Below are 20,567 nucleotides of genomic sequence, written 5' to 3' on the forward strand. Positions count from 1 at the left end.
ATCATGTGCTGAAGCATCCATGAATTGATTTGAATGAGAAATGTTGTTATTCATTTAGGATCGTTTCATGTACAGATGGAAGAGAACTTACCTCTATTACTAGTTTCTTTGCATACGCTGCTAAATCTATTATGACTAACTTAATCAGGTTGCAAATAACAACTAATTAGTGATTGCAATGTATTGTGATAATATGAATTGATCGAATATTTGTTACATAGGTTTTTGAGGAGCCATGTGAAGCTCAAACTCTCACAAGTCAAGAAGGTCTTTAGACTCCCAATGTCTGTATTTCCTCCTTTTATTTTTTACCATCTGTTTTTTATGGATGACTTTATGAACTCTAGTATTCATTGCTGAGGCTATTTTTTAAACAGCTGTGATTGATTTGGCTTTGTTACCTTTTGCAGGTGAGTAGTCAACGCTTATCTGTTGGGATAACACCAAAGACCCTTAGGCCGCCGAAACCTGGCGAGATGCTTCTCTGTCCATGGATCACCTCTTGGTGTTTACAAGGAAAATAACATGGAAGCTATATATGGTATAAAGCAAATGTTCTAATTGAAACGATTGCTATATCTTGTTCATTTTTCTAGGGTTTTATAAGGTTTTCCAGAGTTTTTTAGGGTTTTCTAGGGTTTTCTAGGGTTATCTAGGATTTTCTAGGGTTATCGAAGGTTTTCTAGGGCTTTTTAGGGTTTTCTTGGGTTTTCTAGGTTTTTTCTTAGGTTTTATAGGTTTTTCTTGGGTTTTCTAGCGTATTTAGGGTTTTCTAGTGTTTTATGATTTTTAGGATTTTTTAAGATTTTTCTAGGATTTTCTAGATGTTTCTAGGATTTTCTAGGGCTTTCTATTGTTTTCTACGTTTTTCTAGTATTTTTCTAGGATTTTTTAGGATTTTCTAGGATTTTTCTAAGATTTTCTAGGGTTTTCTAGGATTTTTTTGGGGGTTTTAGGATTTCTATTATTTTAAGGATTTTTTTAGGGTTTTCTAGGGTGATCTAAGGTTTTCTAGGGTTTTTAGGGGTTTCTAGGGTTTTCTAGATTTTTTTAGGATTTTCTAGGGTTACCTAGAATTTTCTAGGGTTTTTAGGATTTTTCAGGAATATCTAGGGTTTTCTAGGATTTTTTAGAGTTTTCTAGAATTTTCTAAGGTTTTCTAGGGTTATCTAAGGTTTTCTAGAATTTTCTAAGGTTATCTAGGATTTTCTAGGGTCTTTCTAGGGTTTTCTTTGGTTTTCTAAGGTTACCTAGGGTTTTCTAGGTTTTTTCTAGAATTTTCTAGGATTTTTAGAATTTTTTAGGGTTTTTAGGGTTTTTCTAGGGTTTTCTAGAATTTTCATGGATTTTTTAGGGGTTTCTAGGGTTTTCTAGATTTTTGTAAGGTTATCTAGGGTTTTTAGGATTTTTAGGGTTTTATAGAGTTTTTCTAGGATTTTTTAGGGTTTTCTAGGATTTTTCTAGGATTTTTTAGGGTTTTCTAGGATTTTGTAGAATTTTTTAGGATTATCTAGGGTTTTCTAGAGTTTTTAGGGTTTTTCTTAGATTTTCTAGAGTTTTTTAGGATTTGTTAGGATACTTAGGTTTTTTTAGGGTTTTCTAGAGTTTTCTAGGGTTATTTAGGATTTTCTAGGGTTTTTAGGATTTTCTTGGGTTTTTTTTTGTATTTTTTAGGGTTTTCTAGGGTTCTTTAGTGTTTTTTAGGGTTTTCTAGGATCTTCTAGGATTTTTGTAGGTTTTTCTAGTCTTATCTAGGGTTTTCTAGAATTTTCTGAGATTTTCTAGGGTTTTCTAGGTTTTTTAGGATTTTTCTATGGTTTTTAGGATTTTCATGGTTTTTTAGATTTTTTTTAGGATTTTTCTATTATTTTCCAGGGTTTTTCTAGGCATTTCTAGTGTTTTCTAGTGTTTTTCTAAAGTTTTCTAGGGTTTTCTATTATTTTTTTGTGTGTTTTCTATGGTTTTCCAAGATATTTTAGGGTTTTCTAGGATTTTTTAGGGTTATTTAGGATTTTTCTAGGATTTTGCACCAAGTGAGAGGTCTTTGGGTTAATACCCACCTATAACATATTTTTATAATATATACATATATATGATGTAAGTTAGTCACACTGAATCTCTCATCCTCTAATTTATCATATTTTGACATAGTTTATTGTTAAAGTATTTAAACTATTTTAAATTATTCCAATTTAGCTTCTTAAATTTTATTGTTTAAATTTTAAATATTTGATTTTTAATCATAATTTTAGTTTTATCTTTAATTATAAAGAAATATTGTTAAACTAATAAACTATTTAACAAAAATGAAAAATCTAAAGATTTCAAATTAATACATGAGTGACAAATCCCCCAAAAAATATCCCAACGACTATGACATCCCATTTTCTCCTTGCTTACCCAACAATACCCACTACTTTCAAATCTCCAATCTTCTTCTTCCACAGCCCCTCAGTCTCTCGCTCTGTCATAGACCAGAACGGCAACCACTTCTTTCTCCAGCATCCCTTTGATCTCTTCATTGTACATTGTTGCTGTTGCTGTTGAGGCTGCAACCTTTGAGCTCGATGCCGATCTGCTCTCTACTATGTACTCTCTCTTTAACCTTTTGCTTTCTCTACGCACACCGCCGCTATTCTATCCACTAGCAGCCTCGGCTGCCGCCTTCAAACTCTGCTGCCAGCACTACAACGAATGTCTCCTTCCTTCAGAAAATTAGGTATGCATTCTCTTCCTTCATCTTCTATTTGTTATCATTTCTCATTTTGGAACCTAAATTTGTGTCTCTTATTTTATTTTATCTAAATATTTGTTTTTCTTTCTCTTCCTCTGTGAATTGAATTTATTTATTTTTAAACTATGGTATTTTGTATGATTGTTTTGTGTCATTTTCTGGAATGATAGAACTTTGGCACTAGAATTTGCTTAATTGAATGGACATTGATGGCGTGTTTCTTCTTCTATTTTTCTGTGCATCTCTTGATTTTTGATTAATTGATTATTGAATATTGATGAGTTGATAAGTTAAGAATATGGATTAGTTGAATTTTTAAATTTCTTTGTTCATCTATCTTTTTTATTAGGTTAGTTCTGGGTTGTCTCTTTATGAGATAAAAATACAGTGTAATTAAACTTTATTCAATTTAGTGAGAGCTTTTTAATATTTGTGATGTGTTCTTCCCAAATAGAGGCTTAATTTGCTTGTGTATTGACGTGGCGGAAATTGACCGATTAAGAAATTCTAGAGAAAACAGTGTTGTGAGTATAGTTCTCAATCGACTAAAATCCGCTTAATCAATTTTAGAAAGGGTTGTCACAAAGTTTAAAGTAAAAATACTGGGAGTATGAATCCCAGGTTGTCTCCCAATGAGTTTGCAGACTAGGGTGCTAATTCATTAATCAGGAATTTTCCAAGAATTTTTGAGAGTTAAGTGACAGAAAATAAATGATTGTAATTACGCGAAGATTATATATTCTAATTAAAAGGCCTTGACTGGGGGAATGATCAATTGGGAGTTCCACCCTTGTTGGAATCTCTCAGGTGTAGTATTAGAAAGGTAATCGTTTTCACTTAGTTAACCCTTACTAAATAAGGGAAAGTCAAGTGATTGAGCCAACTCTTACTTGCAAGTCCTAGTCCTCTTCATTTGGGGAGGTTTAGCGTTAGTAAGTACAAAATTAGCCAAAAACTTCCAGTTTAATTACTCACTTGAGCGTTCACTTAATTAGTAATAGGTTATTGTTTCCACTTAGTTAACCCTCAAGGAATGAAGGGAAGTCAAGTAGTTAAGCCAGCTCTTATTCATGAGTCCTAACCTTCTCCCCTAGGAAGTTTAGCGTTGGTAAATAAAGAACAGGCCAACAACGCCCAATTACCGATTAAGCTTTCCAACTCGGGGGTTTCCTTTTAATCAACCCGCATGTCAAGTGGGAGGTCTACTCCATTGACATGAATAAAACGCTTGCAGAAATAATAGAATAAGACATGATTAATAAAATAAGGATTCGGAATTAATAAAGGGGAAAGTGATAAACTGTATTGATAAATCTAACTGTAACATAAATATCTAAGCAAAAGGAATAAGTAGCTAAAAGAGTAAGAGAATGGGGAAACAAACTAGAATAGTTCTTCCACGGAGGTGATGACTCTTCAATATCCAAAGCAAAAGCAAAAATCTGAAATCCTATGAATGTAGAGAAAACCTAGAGGAGGAGTAAAACGAGATCTAAAAACTAAAAATTATCCTAATGTGTATGTGTGTTGAGTCTCTGCATGTTCCCTTGCTTTTGTCTGTGTTTCTGGGCCGAAAACTGGGTCAAAATATGGCCCGAAATCGCCCCAGCGATTTCTGTTAATTCTGCAGATCGCACATGTCACGCGACCGCGTCGTCCACGCGATCGCCTCATTCGTGCAGATACCAGTCCACGCGCTCGCGTCAGTCACGCGTTTGCGTTGCTATGATTTTCTCCATTTCGCGCGGCCGCGTGAGCCAGGTGTCCGCGTCGCTTCTCACTGGTCATCTCCTCAATTTCTTGTGTTCCTTCCATTTTTGCAAGCTTCCTCTCCATTCTCTAAGCCATTCTTGCCCTATGAAACCTGAAACACTTAATACACAGATCACGGCATCGAATGGTATAAAAGAGAATAAAAATTCACAACTAAAAGATCTCTAGGAAGCAAGTTTTTCAACCATAGAACAACTTTGGGAAGGACTTGTAATATCATGCTAATCATATAAATAAGTGGGTGAAAGACTTGATAAAACCACTCATTTGAACACAATATAAATCATAAAATAATGGTTTATCAACCTCCCCACACTTAAACATTAGCATGTCCTCATGCTTAGTTGAAGGAGATAAATATGAATGAATAGGGACATGTAAGACTCATGTAATGTAATGCAATGCAACCTATATATATATTTGAATGTAACTATATGATTTTGTCCATTCGGTTAAAAACAAATAAGTTCTCTAAGACAAATATAGATCAGATTCCACTAATTAGAATCATACAGTAAAAGCAAGTAAATTTGTAAGAAGACAGCTCATGAAAGCAGGGAACATAGAATCAAGCATTGAACCCTCACTGATGGTGTGTGTGCACTCTAATCTCTCTAGTGTATAGGGTAATCACTCTATCCTTCTTTAATCATGCTTTCTAAACTTTGTTTTACTCCTAACCAATCAACAATATTTAAAGTGCCAATGCAAACATCATGAGGTCTTTTTAAGGTTGTAATGGGGCTAAGGTAAAGGTGAGGATATATATATATATGGCTAAGTGAGCTAAAATATGAATCTTTGACTAACCTAAGCTCTCACCTAGTATACATACATTCTCTATAACTTTAGAATCACGCCTAGCTACCCAGAAATTTTTCATTTTCGTATTACATACTCATGTATCAACTTTTCTTTTGATTTTTATTACCTATGCATTGATCTTGGAGCTTAACTTGACTTAGAATTGGGGTGATTTTTGTCCCCTTATTTAAATTTTTTTTAGGACACAGAAACTAAAATAACATATCAATGCATAGGGATTTTTATTTTTCTGTTTTACATGAGTAGGTACCCAAATTTCCCAATATTCAAAATTAGAAACATGATACATTCCCTCATTATCCCATGTTCCCACAGTCTTCCCATACTTAATCAACGCACAATTTCTATCTTAAGCTAACCAAAGATTCAATTTGGGGTATTTAATTATTTTTCCGCTTAAGGCTAGTAATGTGGTAAAACATAGAACAAATGGGATTAAAAGGCTCAAAATGGCTAACAAAGGTGATTTAAAGGGTAGGCTTATTTGGGATAAGTGAGCTAAACAAATAATGGCCTCAATCCTATGCATGTATAGAACATATTAAACATGGGACATATAGGATGAAACAAAATAAAGATTATAATCATAGAGAAGTTAAACACACAGGAATAAAATATTTATGGTTAAATAGTGTAACCATATAAATAAGCTCAAATCTCACAGGTTGTGTGTTCTTAGGCTCAAAAACTATGTTCTAAATATAACTTCAAACAAATTTTACATAAGAAGTTTTGATTTAAATTAGTGAAAATTTTCAAAAATAGGGTCTTAAGAGAAACTTATTATATTTCAACTAAATAGAATATGTATGCAAATAATCCTATTTCTAAACAATCTATCCTATGCTAAAGAAAACTAACTAAATATCCTACTTTATTGATGTTAGGGAAGAGAAATTACCTCCGGAAGTCAGGTACTGACCGACCTCCCCACACTTAAGGCTTTGCACCGTCCTCGGTGCCATCTGTCAGGAACAAAGGTGGGCTGGTAGCAGTATCTCCACAGTCGGGACCGTCATGGCTCCTTGTGCTGGTAAATGAAGTGGAGTCCGGATCTTCTTTTGGTGGGTGGTTTCCCGTGAGCAGCTCCTTGAGGTATGTGAATCGGCGCTGGTTACGGCGCTCTCTTAGCTTTGCTTTCTGTTCTTGCCGGTCCAACCTCTCAAGTATCTGATGGAGCAGCTGATCTGTTGAAGGTGCTTGTGGTGTGGAATGAGGAATGTCGTCAGCCGGTTCTGTAGGCTGGCTGGTAGTGGCTGCTATAAGTCTGATATATTTTCCGTTAGGGACGTACTGATCATCCTGTGGAAGCATGGCTTTGGTGTCCCCAGCTCTGGAGGATACTCCGGCGGCAGAGACTAGGTCTGAAACTAAGGCAGGGAAAGGTAGGTTGCCCGCAATTTGTATGTGGCCCATGGCCTGCCGGATGTGTCTTGGTAAGTTCAGAGGTTGGTCTGTAAGGATACACCAGAGTAGAACAGCCATGTCTGCAGTGAAGGAGGATTCGTGAGTGCTCAGAAAGACGTAATGGGACATAATTTGTACCCATACTCGAGCCTCCAAGGTAAGTGCAGAAGCTGAGATCCCTTTAGGTCTGGATCGATGGTATCCAAAGATCCAACTGCTACCAGGTTGAGCTATAACTTTGAGAACTGCGTCCCAGTCAAATTGGTATGTCTCGCGCTTGAGTGCGGCTTTTTGAAATGCGTCCAAGCCTGCTGGGGCGGGGGGAAGATCTAAAGCTTGTTGAATAGCCTCTTCAGTGATGGGGACTTGCTTCTGATGGACATAGACAGACTGCAGTGTTGGCGTGTGAAAGTTGGAGTAGAATTCAACTACCCATGAAAGATTAACCTGCCGTAGCTGTCTCTGTAGGAATCCCCAGTGTCTTCGCTCAATGCGGGGCTCAACAAATTCGGCAATTTGGGATGGAAGGATGAGAAGGTGTTCATTATTATAATTCCTTTCTGCCAGAATGGGGAACATCTGCTCGCAGTAACGGTTAGTAAACCTTGCAATGTCCTTTGCTCGGAAGGCTTTTTCTTTTTCATCCACCTTAATAATCCTCTTGATTCTTTTTGTTGAGGGTTTTACCGCTGTTGAAGATGGCTCTGCCACTAATGCTCATTTTGTTCCTCTTCTTGCTGGTGGTTTGGGATTGATTTTCTCCTTTCTTTTCTTGGTGGCCATCCTGAAAAGGGAAAAAGAAAGTAACTTTTAAAGCTAAGGGTTAGAGCAATGGAGAGGACACTATAAGTGATAACCAATGCCCAGGTAAGGAAAATAAAGAACGAAAGACATGGTCGCGATTCCATGCAATCAGTTCATTAATAGAAATATAGCTAGGGCATAGTATGGCAAATGCAAGATGTTTATTAGCATGCCGGCAAAGGCATGAGTAGCATATATCAAGCATTAATTGCCTAATTTGGTTATCAAGTGTTTCAAACTAACAATCTGTTTGTATTGACAATTAAATTCAATTAATAAAATATGGAAAGGGGTTTTGTGAAAAGTAGGCGGTAGAGTAGTAGGATAAAGTAATTTAAAAAATTCCATAACGCCATACGGGCTTTTTCACAAACACGTAGCATGCATGGTAAATATGTTGTTGAAAGTATTAAATTTGAACATGCAAGCAACCCTTTCAAGAAATAATATTAATTGTCAAACAATTCATTAATAATCCACAAGCAAAATATAGAGAATAGATACCCAAATAAATATGCAACACCAATAAAAAGGGTTTAAAAGAAAAGAAAAGGAAAACATAGATAAGAGGAGGGAAGAAGAAAATAAAAATAAAATAGATAAAAGAAAATATAAAAAAAATAAGAATAATAATAGAAAAGTAAAAAGGGAAGGAGAAAAGAACCTTGCTAATGGATGTGAAATATAGGAGAAAGTAAAAAAATGAGAAAGAATAAAGAAGGAGGAAAGGGAGAAGAACGAAAGAAGAAGGAAAAAAAGATTAGGATTTGGGAAAAGAAAAGATAAGATATTTGGCCGGATCTGGAGAAGCTGTGCGGCGTAGGTGACACGGTCGCGTGGATCACGCGTTCGCGCGGGTAGCGTGTTTTTGAAGTGGCGCGGACGCGTGGGTCATGCGTTCGCGTGAAGTGATTCGTGCTACTAGCGCGAGAGCAGCCTTGTGGTCGCGCAACTCTGTTCGATATTCATTTTTGCCAAATTTTTGGGTGACGCGGTCGCGTGGGTGACGCGGTCACGTGAATGGCTATATTTTAAAAACGATGCGGACGCGTGGAGTCCGCGTTCGCGTGGTAGGGCTTGTGCTACAAGCATGGTTCCAGCCCGATTTCAGCCTAACATTCTACCATACACCCTTTTTACGTCGATTTCGCGGGATCATGCGGTCGCGTGGGTGACGCGATCGCGTGATGGGCTGGGTTCGCAAACGACGCGGACGCGTCAGGGACGCGTTTGCGTGGGTGTGTTTGTGCCTAAGGCACGCCTCCAGCCACATTCTCGCGTAACTTGCTGTTTAATTTCCTTTTTTTTCCTAATTTTCCTCTGACGCAGACGCGTCATCGACGCTGTCGCGTGCCAACCATTTTTTTTATGCAGAATGCAATATGCAGATGCTAATGCAATTGTAGGCTATATGCAGAAGTTATGAGAAGAGCCATTAAAAGGAGGACTAAGACTTAAACGGAAAGATCATACCATGGTGGGTTGTCTCCCACCCAGCACTCTGCTTTAACGTCCTTAAGTTGGACGCTTCACTAGCTCAGTCTTCTGCTGTGGGTGGATCTTTCAGGAGGAAAATCTCTAGCTCCTTCTTTTTCTTCATCTTCTCGCCATGATATAACTTCAAGTGATGTCTATTGACCTTGATAAGCTCAGAGCTTGAAGGATGGCTCAAGTGAAAGACTCTGTATGGCTCTGCCTTCTCTACTCGATAGGGACCGTCCCATCTGGACCTCAACTTGCCTGGCATGAGCCTCATTCTGGAGTTGTAAAGGAGGACTAAGTCCCCAGGTTGGAACTCCATCCTCTTGATGTTCTTATCATGCATAGCCTTCGCCTTCTCTTTGTACAGCCTGGAGTTCTCATAAGCTTCTAGTCGAAGGTTTTCTAATTCTTGCAGTTGCAACTTCCTCTCAGCTCCGGCTTCTGCAAGATCCATGTTGCATTCCTTCACCGCCCAGAAGGCTTTGTGTTCTATCTCAACTGGGAGGTGACAGGCCTTTCCATAAACTAAGCGGAAAGGACTCATCCCGATTGGTGTCTTGTATGCTGTCCGATATGCCCACAGCGTGTCTTGGAGCCTGGTGCTCCAGTCCTTCCTATGAGGCTTGACTATCTTCTGCAGTATGCGTTTTATCTCTCTGTTAGATACCTCGGCTTGCCCATTAATCTGGGGGTGGTAGGCTGTTGATACTTTATGAATTATCCCATGCTTCTTCAGTAATCTTGTTAGTCTCCTGTTACAAAAGTGAGTGCCTTAATCGCTCACGATTGCTTGTGGTGATCCAAAGTGATGAATAATATGGTTTCTAACAAAGGAAACAATTGTGTTAGCATCATCAGTGCGGGTAGGAATTGCTTCCACCCATTTAGAAACATAATCTACAGCTAACAGTATATAAAGGTGACCATTAGAATTTGGAAATGGACCCATGAAGTCAATGCCCCAAACATAAAAAATTTCACAGAAAAGCATGCTTTGTTGAGGTATTTCATCCCTCTTGGATATATTACCAAACCTTTGGCAAGGGGAACAAGATTTACAAAGGTTAGCAGCATCTTTAAAGAGAGTAGGCCACCAGAAACCACAGTCTAAAACTTTTCTAACTGTTCTTTGAGGGCCAAAATGTCCTCCACTCTCAGATGAGTGGCAGGCCTCTAAAATGGACTGGGATTCTGATTGAGGCACACACCTTCTAATTACCTGGTCAGCACCACACCTCCACAAGTAGGGGTCATCCCATATATAATATTTAGACTCACTTTTCACCTTGTCTCTTTGATGCTTGGTAAAATCTGGAGGGAAAGTGTGACTAACTAGATAATCTACAGGTTCATACCAAGGAACTACTTCAGATACTGTCTGTAAGCTATCAAATGGGAAAGTGTCATTGATAGGAATGGAGTCATCCTTGATGTGCTCAAGGCGACTCAAGTGGTCTGCCACTAAATTCTGGTTACCACTCCTATCCTTAATTTCTAAATCAAATTCTTGCAGCAGCAGTATCCAACGTATTAGCCTTGGTTTATACTCTTTTTTAGCCAATAAATATTTTAGAGCTGCATGGTATGAGTACACTACTACCTTAGTACCAAGTAAATAGGCTCGAAATTTATCCAGAGCAAAAACAATAGCTAGAAGCTCTTTTTCAGTAGTAGTGTAATTAGATTGAGCACCATCTAAAGTCTTAGATGCATAAGCAATTACAAAAGGATCGTTACCGTCATGCTGAGCTAGTGCTGCTCCCACTGCATGATTGGAGGCATCGCACATGATTTCAAATGGTTGATTCCAGTCTGGTCCTCTCACAATTGGGGCTTGAGTCAGGGCGGTCTTCAGCTTATCAAATGCTTGTTTACAATCCTCACTGAACTTGAACTCGATATCTTTCTGCAGTAGTCTGGATAAAGGTAATGCTATCGTACTGAAGTCCTTTACGAATCTCCTGTAAAAACCTGCATGGGCCAAGGAACGAACGGACTTCCCTCACAGAGGAGGGGTAAGGTAAACTAGAAATAACATCCACCTTTCCTGGATCCACAGAGATACCAGTATCAGAAACAACATGTCCTAGAACAATTCCCTGTTTTACCATAAAATGACACTTTTCATAATTTAAAACAAGGTTTGAACTAACACACCTTTCTAATACTCTAGATAAACTATCCAAGCAAAGGCTAAATGAATCACCATAGACGCTAAAGTCATCCATAAAAACTTCCATACAATTCTCAATGAGATCAGAGAAAAGACTCATCATACACCTTTGGAAAGTATCTGGTGCATTGCATAAGCCAAAGGGCATTCTTTTATAAGCATAGGTCCCAAAAGGACAAGTAAAAGTAGTCTTTTCCTAATCTTCAGGGGCTATATAGATTTGAAAATAACCTTTATAACTATCTAGAAAGCTGTAATGAGATTTACCTGACAGGCGGTCAAGCATTTGATCAATGAATGGCAAGGGGTAATGATCCTTGCGAGTGGCTAGGTTGAGATGCCTATAGTCAATGCAGACTCTCCATGAATTCTGCACTCTTGTTGTTAGAAGTTCTCCATGCTCGTTTCTTATTGTTGTGACCCCAGACTTCTTGGGCACCACTTGTACTGGGCTGACCCATTCGCTATCTGAAATGGGGTAAATGATATCTGCTTCAAGTAGTATGGTTACTTCCTTCTTGACAACTTCTAGGATGGTTGGATTCAATCTTCTTTGAGGTTGACGGACATACTTTGCTCTTTTTTCTAAGAATATTCTGTGTTGACAAACTTGAGGGCTGATTCCTATTATGTCCGCCAAGCTCCACCCAATTGCTTTCTTATACGTCCTCAATACACTAAGTAGTTGTTCTTCTTGTTGGGAAGTGAGCTCTCTTGCAATGATAACTGGAAACTTCTGCTTGTCCTCAAGGTAAGCATACTTGAGGTGTGAAGGAAGAGGCTTTAATTCCATTTTCTGCTCATGGCTGGGCTCTGGATTATCTGGGACTGGTGAGAAAGGCAAGGAATCTTTAGCATGTTCAGGGGGTGTCCCCACACTTGGATCTTCTCCATGTGTTTCTCCTCCATTTCTTCCTGGTGAACTGCAGCTACAATTTCATCAATAATGTCGCATTGAAATATGGAATGATCTTCCAGAGGATGCTTCATAGCTTCATTCAGATTGAAGCTCACTGTCCTACCATTTATCTCAAAAGAATAGGTTCCCGAAAAGGCATCCAGCTTGAACTTCAAAGTTTTCAAGAACGGTCGCCCAAGCAGGATTGATGATGGCTTTCCTGAGTCATTTTGGGGCATCTCCAAGATATAGAAGTCAATGGAAAATGTGAGCCCTTTAATGCTCACTAACACATCTTCAGCAATTCCAACCACTGTAATAATGCTTTTAGCTGCTAACACAAAACGAGCTGCCGACCTTTTTAAGGGAGGTAGCCTCAAAGCATTATATATAAACAAGGGCATAATACTCATGCACGCTCCTAAATCACACATGCAGTCAGAAAAGATTACGCCTCCAATGGTACAGATAACCATACATGGGCCTGGATCACTACATTTTTCAGGTATATTTTCCATTAAAGCAGATATGGAGCTACCTAAAGGAATGGTTCCTAATTCATGAAGTTTATCTTTATGTATGCACAAATCTTTTAGAAACTTTATGTATTTAGGTACTTGCTGAATAACATAAAAAAGGAGAACAGTTACCTCAACCTTTTTGAATATTTCTACTATCTTGGGATCAAGTTCCATCTGCTTTCTAGGCTTCCTTGCAAGTTGTGGGAAGGGGATAGGGAGGGCGTTGCTTTCAGCCTTTATATCCTTTGGTGTATCATCCTGTGGTTGAGTTACTTCTTCTTCAACTATGTCCCGTATGTCCTCTTCCTCTTCCGCATCTTCTACTTCCACCACATCCTCAGCTGGGACGTGTTCTGGTGAACTTGGCTCCTCTTGGTTCCTCTCCTGCAATGTGGTTCCGGACCTCAGAGTGATGGCTTTGATGCCACCCTTGGGATTAGGTAGGGCTTGAGAAGGAATTCCATTGGAGCTTGAAGGTTGATTAGTGGAATTAGGTGGTGAATCTAACCGAGAGACGAGAGCTTGTAAAGTAGCAGTTAGACCATTTATAGTAGAGTTCAGTTGTGTATGCATGTCTTGCTGTCCTTGTGCAATAGAACGGAGCATCTCGTCGTGTGATGAAGAATTAGAATAAGTGATCTGAGGAACTTGTTGTTGGTTGTGCGGTAATCCTTGAGGCTGTCGTTGGTGAGGTGCCCAGTAAGGTTGATTCTGATTCTGCTGTCTGATGGTGTTATTGCTATTCCACCTCTGGTTTCCATTGTTATCTCTGCCTCCTCTGTTATAATTGTCCCTCCAACCATGGTTAGAATTATCTCTCCAACCTTGGTTGGAATTGTCCTGCCATCCATGGTTGTGGTTGTCACTTTGATTATAGTTGCCACCTTGATTGTATCCTTGATTTAGGCGGTCATAGAAGTTATAAGTGGCTGCCACAGTGTTGTCTTCCTGTTGGAGCTGCGTACATTCATCAGTATAATGATTATAATCAGCACAGATCCCGCATACTCTTTGTGAAACCAACTGTTGGCCTTGTTGTGGTGGGGGAGGCTGAGCTTGTTGAGCTTGTTGTTGATTTAACTGCATCTGCTTCAGTAAGTTGGTCATCTCACATATACTCTGGGTTAGAGCAGTAGTTTCCCTATTAGAGGATACCTCTGCAACAACTTTTGAGTGGCCTTGCTTATGCCTGTGATTCCTAATGAATTCAGCTAAGTCGCTGATCAATTGCCATGCTTCATCAGTGGTCTTGTACTTTTTCATAGACCCATTGCTAGCACCTTCCAATGTGGTCTTATCTTGAGGCTTCATGCCCTGTGTGAAGTAGCCGAGCAACACTAACTTGTCAATCATGTGGTGGGGACATGCTTCCAGGAGATTGTTGTAGCGCTCCCAATATTCGTAGAGAGTCTCGGATTTGCTTTGAATAATCATGGAAATTTCCTTTCTTAATCTATCAGTAACTTCAGCTGGAAAGTATTTTTCCAAGAATTCTCTTCTAAGCGTATCCCAGTTAGTAACAGTCACTCCAGGTTGAGTGTAGTACCACTCTCTCGCCTTTTCCTCAAGAGAGAACGGGAAGGCTTTTAATAGAATAGAAGTTTCATCTGCACCATTACGCCTAACAGTAGAACAGGCTGCCTGGAAATCCCTAAGGTGCTTGATAGGCTCTTGAGCAGGCAAGCCTTAAAACTTGGGCATCAAGTTGAGTAGTGCAGTCTTTAGTTCAAAATCTGCAGCTACCGCTGGGTGATGCACTTGATACGGATGCAGTGTAAAATCTGGGGCTCCAGCTTCCTGGATAGTAACTCTTCTAGGTGCTGCCATGTTACCTGCACGTGAATCAACCGAATCAGTAGTAGAGGGGTTTGTTTCTTCCTCAAATGGCGGTTCAGAGTCGCCCTCAGATGAGGCTGGTGAATCGATGACAATCACTCCACCACCCTCAGAGGCTAACCGACGTCGAGCTCGCCTAATACGTGAAATAGTTCATTCAATTTCAGGATCAAAAGCGGCTAAGCTCGGATCAGGCAGTGAACGCATCATTCAATGGAAGAAACACATAGCTCATGGTAACGAAAACACAATAAAATAGAATACAGATAAATAAATCCCAACCAAGAAGTAGCACACTATTGCAACTCCCCGGCAACGGCGCCAAAAATTGACGTGGCGGAAATTGATCGATTAAGAAATTCTAGAGAAAACAACGTTGTGAGTATAGTTCTCAATCGACTAAAATCCGCTTAATCAATTTTAAAAAGGGTTGTCACAAAGTTTAAAGTAAAAATACTGGGAGTATGAATCCCAGGTTGTCTCCCAACGAGTTGCAGACTAGGGTGCTAATTCATTAATCAGGAATTTTCCAAGAATTTTTGAGAGTTAAGTGACAGAAAATAAATGATTGTAATTACGCGAAGATTATATATTCTAATTAAAAGGCCTTGACTGGGGGAATGATCAATTGGGAGCTCCACCCTTGTTGGAATCTCTCCGGTGTAGTATTAGAAAGGTCATTGTTTTTACTTAGTTAACCCTTACTAAATAAGGAAAAGTCAAGTGATTGAGCCAACTCTTACTTGCAACTCCTAGTCCTCTCCTTTGGGGAGGTTTAGCGTTAGTAAGTACAAAGTTAGCCAACAACTTCCAGTTTAATTACTCACTTGAGCGTTCACTTAATTAGTAATAGGTTGTTGTTTCCACTTAGTTAACCCTCAACGAATGAAGGGAAGTCAAGTAGTTAAGCCAGCTCTTATTCACGAGTCCTAACCCTCTCCCTTGGGAAGGTTTAGCGTTGGTAAATAAAGAACAGGCCAACAACGCCCAATTACCAATTAAGCTTTCCAACTCGGGGGTTTCCTTTTAATCAACCCCCATGTCAAGTGGGAGGTCTACTCCATTGACTCCATTGACATGAATAAAACGCTTGCAGAAATAATAGAATAAGACATGATTAATAAAATAAAGATTCGGAATTAATAAAGGGGAAAGTGATAAACTGTATTGATAAATCTAACTGTAACATAAATATCCAAGCAAAAGGAATAAGTAGCTAAAAAAGAGTAAGAGAATGGGGAAAACAAACTAGAATAGTTCTTCCACGGAGGTGATGACTCTTCAATATCCAAAGCAAAAGCAAAAATCTAAAATCCTATGAATGTGGAGAAAACCTAGAGGAGGAGTAAAACGATATCTAAAAACTAAAAACTATCCTAATGTGTATGTGTGTTGAGTCTCTGCATGTTCCCTTGCTTTTGTCTGTGTTTCTGGGCCGAAAATTGGGTCAAAATATGGCCTGAAATCGCCCCCAGCGATTTCTGTTAATTCTGCAGATCGCGCATGTCACGCGACCGCGTCGTCCACGTGATCGCGTCATTCGTGCAGATACCAGTCCACGCGCTCGCGTCAGTCACGCGTTTGCGTTGCTATGATTTTATCCATTTCGCGCGGCCGCGTGAGCCAGGCGTCTGCGTCGCTTCTCGCTGGTCATCTCCTCAATTTCTTGTGTTCCTTCCATTTTTGCAAGCTTCCTCTCCATTCTCTAAGCCATTCCTGCCCTATGAAACCTGAAACACTTAATACACAGATCACAGCATCGAATGGTATAAAAGAGAATACAAATTCACAACTAAAAGATCTCTAGGAAGCAAGTTTTTGAACCATAGAACAACTTTGGGAAGGACTTGTAATATCATGCTAATCATATGAATAAGTGGGTGAAAGACTTGATAAAACCACTCATTTGAACACAATATAAATCATAAAATAATGGTTTATCATGTATGATTAAACCTTGCTGCTTTATAAAAGAATGAACTAGTTAACATTTTGGGGCCTTAATTTGCTTGTCATTTGAATTTAATTAAAGACAAATGGAAGAATGAAGGCCTTAGTTTGCTTCGGTTTGCCTTACCATTTAGGTTCTCTAATCCATCTTCATTAAATATAATGTAATAAGTGTCTTGCATATGATTGTTTGCAATTCTCAATTTATCTTTTATTCATGTAATGAGACTCCTTTATGGCTATGCAATTGATGACTGCTTGTTAGACCAACCATATTCTTTTTATGACTTTTAGTGTTTTTAGGTTTTTTTTTAGGGTTTTCCAGATTTTTCTAGGGTTTTTCTATTGTTTTCTAGGGTTTTTTAGGAGTCTTTCTAAGATTTTCTGGGGTTTTCTAGAATCTTCTAGGACTTTTTACAGTTTTTTAGGATTTTTTTAGAGTTTTTCTAGAGTTTTTAGGATTTTCTATGATTTTTTAGGATTTTCTAGAGTTTTCTAGGGTTATCTAAGGTTTTCTAGGGTTTTCTAGGGTTATCTTGGATTTTCGAGGGTTTTTTCGGGTTTTCTATATTTTTTAGGATTTTCTAGGGTTTTCTCTGGCTTTTCTAAGGTTTTCTATGATTTTTCTAGGATTTTCTAGGGTTTTTTTCAAGGGTTTTCTAGGGTTATCTAGGATATTTTAGGGTTTTTCTAGGATTTTCCAGGGTTTTCTAGGGCTTTTAGGTTGTTATAGGGTTTTTATGGTTTTTAGAATTTTTCTAGGGTTTTCAAGATTTTTCTAGGGTTTTCTAGGATTTTTCTATTGTTTTCTAGAGTTTTCTAAGGTTTTTCTAGTATTTTCGAGGGTTTTCTAGTGTTTTTCTAAAGTTTTCTAAGGTTATCTAGGATTTTCTAGAGTTTTTCAGGATTTTTTTGGGTTTTTTAGGGTTTTTCTAGGGTTTTTAGGGTTTTTAGTGTTTTTCTACGGTTTTCTAGGGTTATCTAAGGGTTTCTTGTATTTTTTAGGATTTTTTAGGATTTTTTAGGGTTTTCAAGATTTTTCTAGGGTTTTCTAGGGTTATCTAGGATTTTCTAGGGGTTTTAGAATTTTATAGGATTTTCTAAGGTTTTTAGAATTTTCTATAGTTTTTAGGGTATTTTAGGATTTTCTAGTGTTTTTTGGGCTTTGTAGTATTTTTCTAGGATTTTTGGGTGTTCTAGGGTTTTCTTGGATTTTTCTAGAATTTTCTAGTGTTATCTAGGGTTTTCTAGGATTTTTCTTGGATTTTCTAGGATTATCTAGGATTTTCTAGGGTATTTTATGGTTTTCTAGGATTTTCTAGGGTTTGTTAGGATACTTAGATTTTTTTAGGGTTTTCTAGGGTTTTCTAGGGTTATCTAGGGTTTTCTAAGGTTTTCTATGGTTATCTAGGGTTTTCTAGGGTTTTTAGGATTTTCTATAGTTTGTTAGGGTTTTCTAGGTTTCTTTAGTGATTTTAGACTTTTCTAGGATTTTCTAGGGTTTTTCTAGTGTTTTCTAGGGTTTTCTAGAATTTTCTAGGGTTTTCTAGGTTTTTTTCTGGGATTTTCTAGGGTTTTAGGTTTTTCTAGAATTTTTTTTATGGTTTTTAGGGTTTTTTAAGGTTTTTCTAGGACTTTCTTGGGTTTTCTATTGTTTTCTAGGATTTTTCTAAGATTTTCTAGTGTTTTTCTAAAGTTTCTAGGGTTATCTAAGGTTTTCTAGGATCTTTTAGGGTTTTTCAGGATTTTTTAGGCTTTTTTAGGGTTATTTTTAGTATATTAAAGGCAAAATTTCCAAGGCCTAGAGCGAAGAAAATGGTCAAACAATCAACTCAATTGAAGGAACTTAAAACCGAAACGCAGCAACCTCAATTCAAGGAGCTTGAAATCAAAGGTACAACAAGATCAAATAACAAATTTTTTGATCAGCATAAAGTTTTCACTATTTATTTTCATTAAAACTCTACCTGTGTGTTTGTGGCAGTGGAGCGTCAAATCAGTGCAATTAGGGTGGTTCGTGATGTTGACATCGAGCGATTGTTGATGGAACTTCGTTTGGTTCGATCGTGTTTCAATGAGGAACAACTCCGGAAGCCAATGTTGCAGGTCTTCGAAGAAACCTTACCGAATCTCTCAATTGTGAAAGATGAAGAGAATGGGAAATTCGATGTGAAGTGGAAAGAGAGAGGAAGCAGAATGTCCACGACCTGTGGTGGTGTAGGAAGGGATTTGCACGCTTCTTTGTTCCAAAGGCTTTCGATTACTTTTCCTTCGGAATGTCCTTCTTCGGTTCCTCAGTTTGGTGGTTTTGAATACTCTAGCAATACTGGTAGTGTTTTGTTTTCTCTTTTGATTTAACTCATTTCATATCTGAATTAAAGTTTCTTAAATTGAATTTAAAAAAATGGAAATGTGTGTTACGAAACATACTATTGTTCTATGCCCCTTAAATTGTTTGACTTCCTTCAATTTTGAACGATTTTACTATAGATATTATAGTTTTTATACATTTTGGCATAGATTGTAGTTTATACTTGTTAGTTTACTTTTTTGTTGGCAGGGAGAACATGATTTCTTGGTGATGAAAATCTTCATTTTAAGGACTTTGTATGTTCTCTATCTTCTCTGTGCACTTTGATTAATTGTATTTTGTAACATCCTTAGCTGGCTTGTTTGGGTCACTTACCAGGACTTGATGCAACATAAAATTGAGGTAGCTGTGTAGGAGCAGCATTAATATTCCAATTCTTTTCAATAAGTTTTATACTAAATCCATTTGAAATAAGTTTATATCATTTATGTAATATTCTAATTCTTTTCAATATATTCCAGTAAGTCGTGTTTAACACTCAATAAAAGTACAATTCTTTTCTTAACTTATCAATTAATTCAATTTTCTAAGCCAAATGCACATAAAATAAGGAACAAGGAAAGAATAGAAATGCATCACATATCTCTTTCACAGTCTTCCTTGTAATTTCAGATGGCAATTTGGGAGCAGCAATCGCAGCAACTGAAGTGCTGACAGTTGAAGTAGTTCTAAGTGACAAAAAGAACGTAAGATATCAGATGCAATTTAGGGTTTTCTAGGGTTTTCTAGGATTTTCTAGGATTTTCTAAGTTTTTTCTAGGGTTTTCTAGGGTTATTTAAGGTTTTCTAGGGTTTCTAGGGTGTTTCAGGTTTTCTAGTGTTATCTAGGATTTTCTAGGGATTTTAGAGTTTTCTAGAGTTTTTTAAGGTTTTCTATGATTTTTAGTGTATTTTAGGGTTTTCTAGGGTTTTATAGGTTTTTCAAGGATTTTATAGGGTTATCAAGGGTTTTCAAGGGTTTTCTAGTGTTTTTTAGGGTTTTAGGATTTTCTAGAGTTTCCTAGGGTTTTGTAGGATTTTTTATGGATTTCTATGATTTTCTAGGATTTTTCTAAGATTTTCTAGGATTTTCTAGGGTTTTTCTAGGATTTTCTAGGGTTTTTAGGGTTTTCTAGGGTTTTCTAAGGTTTTTTTAGGGTTAAGTAGCGTTTTTTAAGATTTTTCTAAGGTTTTTTAGGGTTTTCTAAGGTTTTTCTAGGATTTTCTAAGGTTATCTAGGGTTTTTTAGGACTTTTCTTGGATTTTCTAGGATTTTCTAGGGTGTTTTAAAGTTTTCTAGGGTTTGTTTTGGTACTAAGATTTTTTTAGGTTTTCTAGGGTTTTTAAGATTTTCTAGGGGTTTTAGGATTTTCTAGAGTTTTTAGGGTTCTTTAGTATTTTTAAGGGTTTTCTAGGATTTTCTAGGGTTTTTCTAGAGTTTTCTAGCATTTTTGAGGAATTTCTAGGGTGTTCTAGGATTATCTAGGGTTTTTCTATGGTTTTTTAGAGTTTTTTAGGGTTTTCTCAGGTTTTCTAGGTTTTTTTAGGATTTTTTAGGGTTTTCTAGGGTTTTTATAGATTTTTTAAAGATTTTCAAGGGTTTTTCTATTATTGTTTAGGGTTTTCTAGGGTTTTTCTAAAGTTTTCTAGGATTTTCTAGGGTTTTTCTAGGGTTTTTTGGATTATCTAGAGTTTTCTAGGATTCTTTAGTGTTTTTTTAAGTTTTCTAGGGTTTTATAAGGTTATCTAGGATTTTCTAGGGTTATCTAAGATTTTCTAGAATTTTTTAGGGTTTTTCTAGGATTTTTTCAGAA

At 37.5% G+C, this 20,567-nt stretch overlaps 1 protein-coding gene across 1 annotated transcript; it reads left to right on the forward strand.

The window, feature by feature from the left end:
• On the forward strand, window positions 450–18,576 carry LOC110269136. The gene is made up of 4 exons (XM_021116789.1): window positions 450–541; window positions 18,189–18,297; window positions 18,388–18,509; window positions 18,556–18,576. Exons 1-4 carry the CDS (start codon window positions 491–493, stop codon window positions 18,574–18,576), a joined length of 303 nt encoding a protein of 100 aa, XP_020972448.1. The 5' UTR covers window positions 450–490.

The sequence above is a fragment of the Arachis ipaensis genome, chromosome B02 (genome assembly GCF_000816755.2).
Source record: "Arachis ipaensis cultivar K30076 chromosome B02, Araip1.1, whole genome shotgun sequence".
Taxonomy (NCBI): Eukaryota; Viridiplantae; Streptophyta; class Magnoliopsida; order Fabales; family Fabaceae; genus Arachis; species Arachis ipaensis.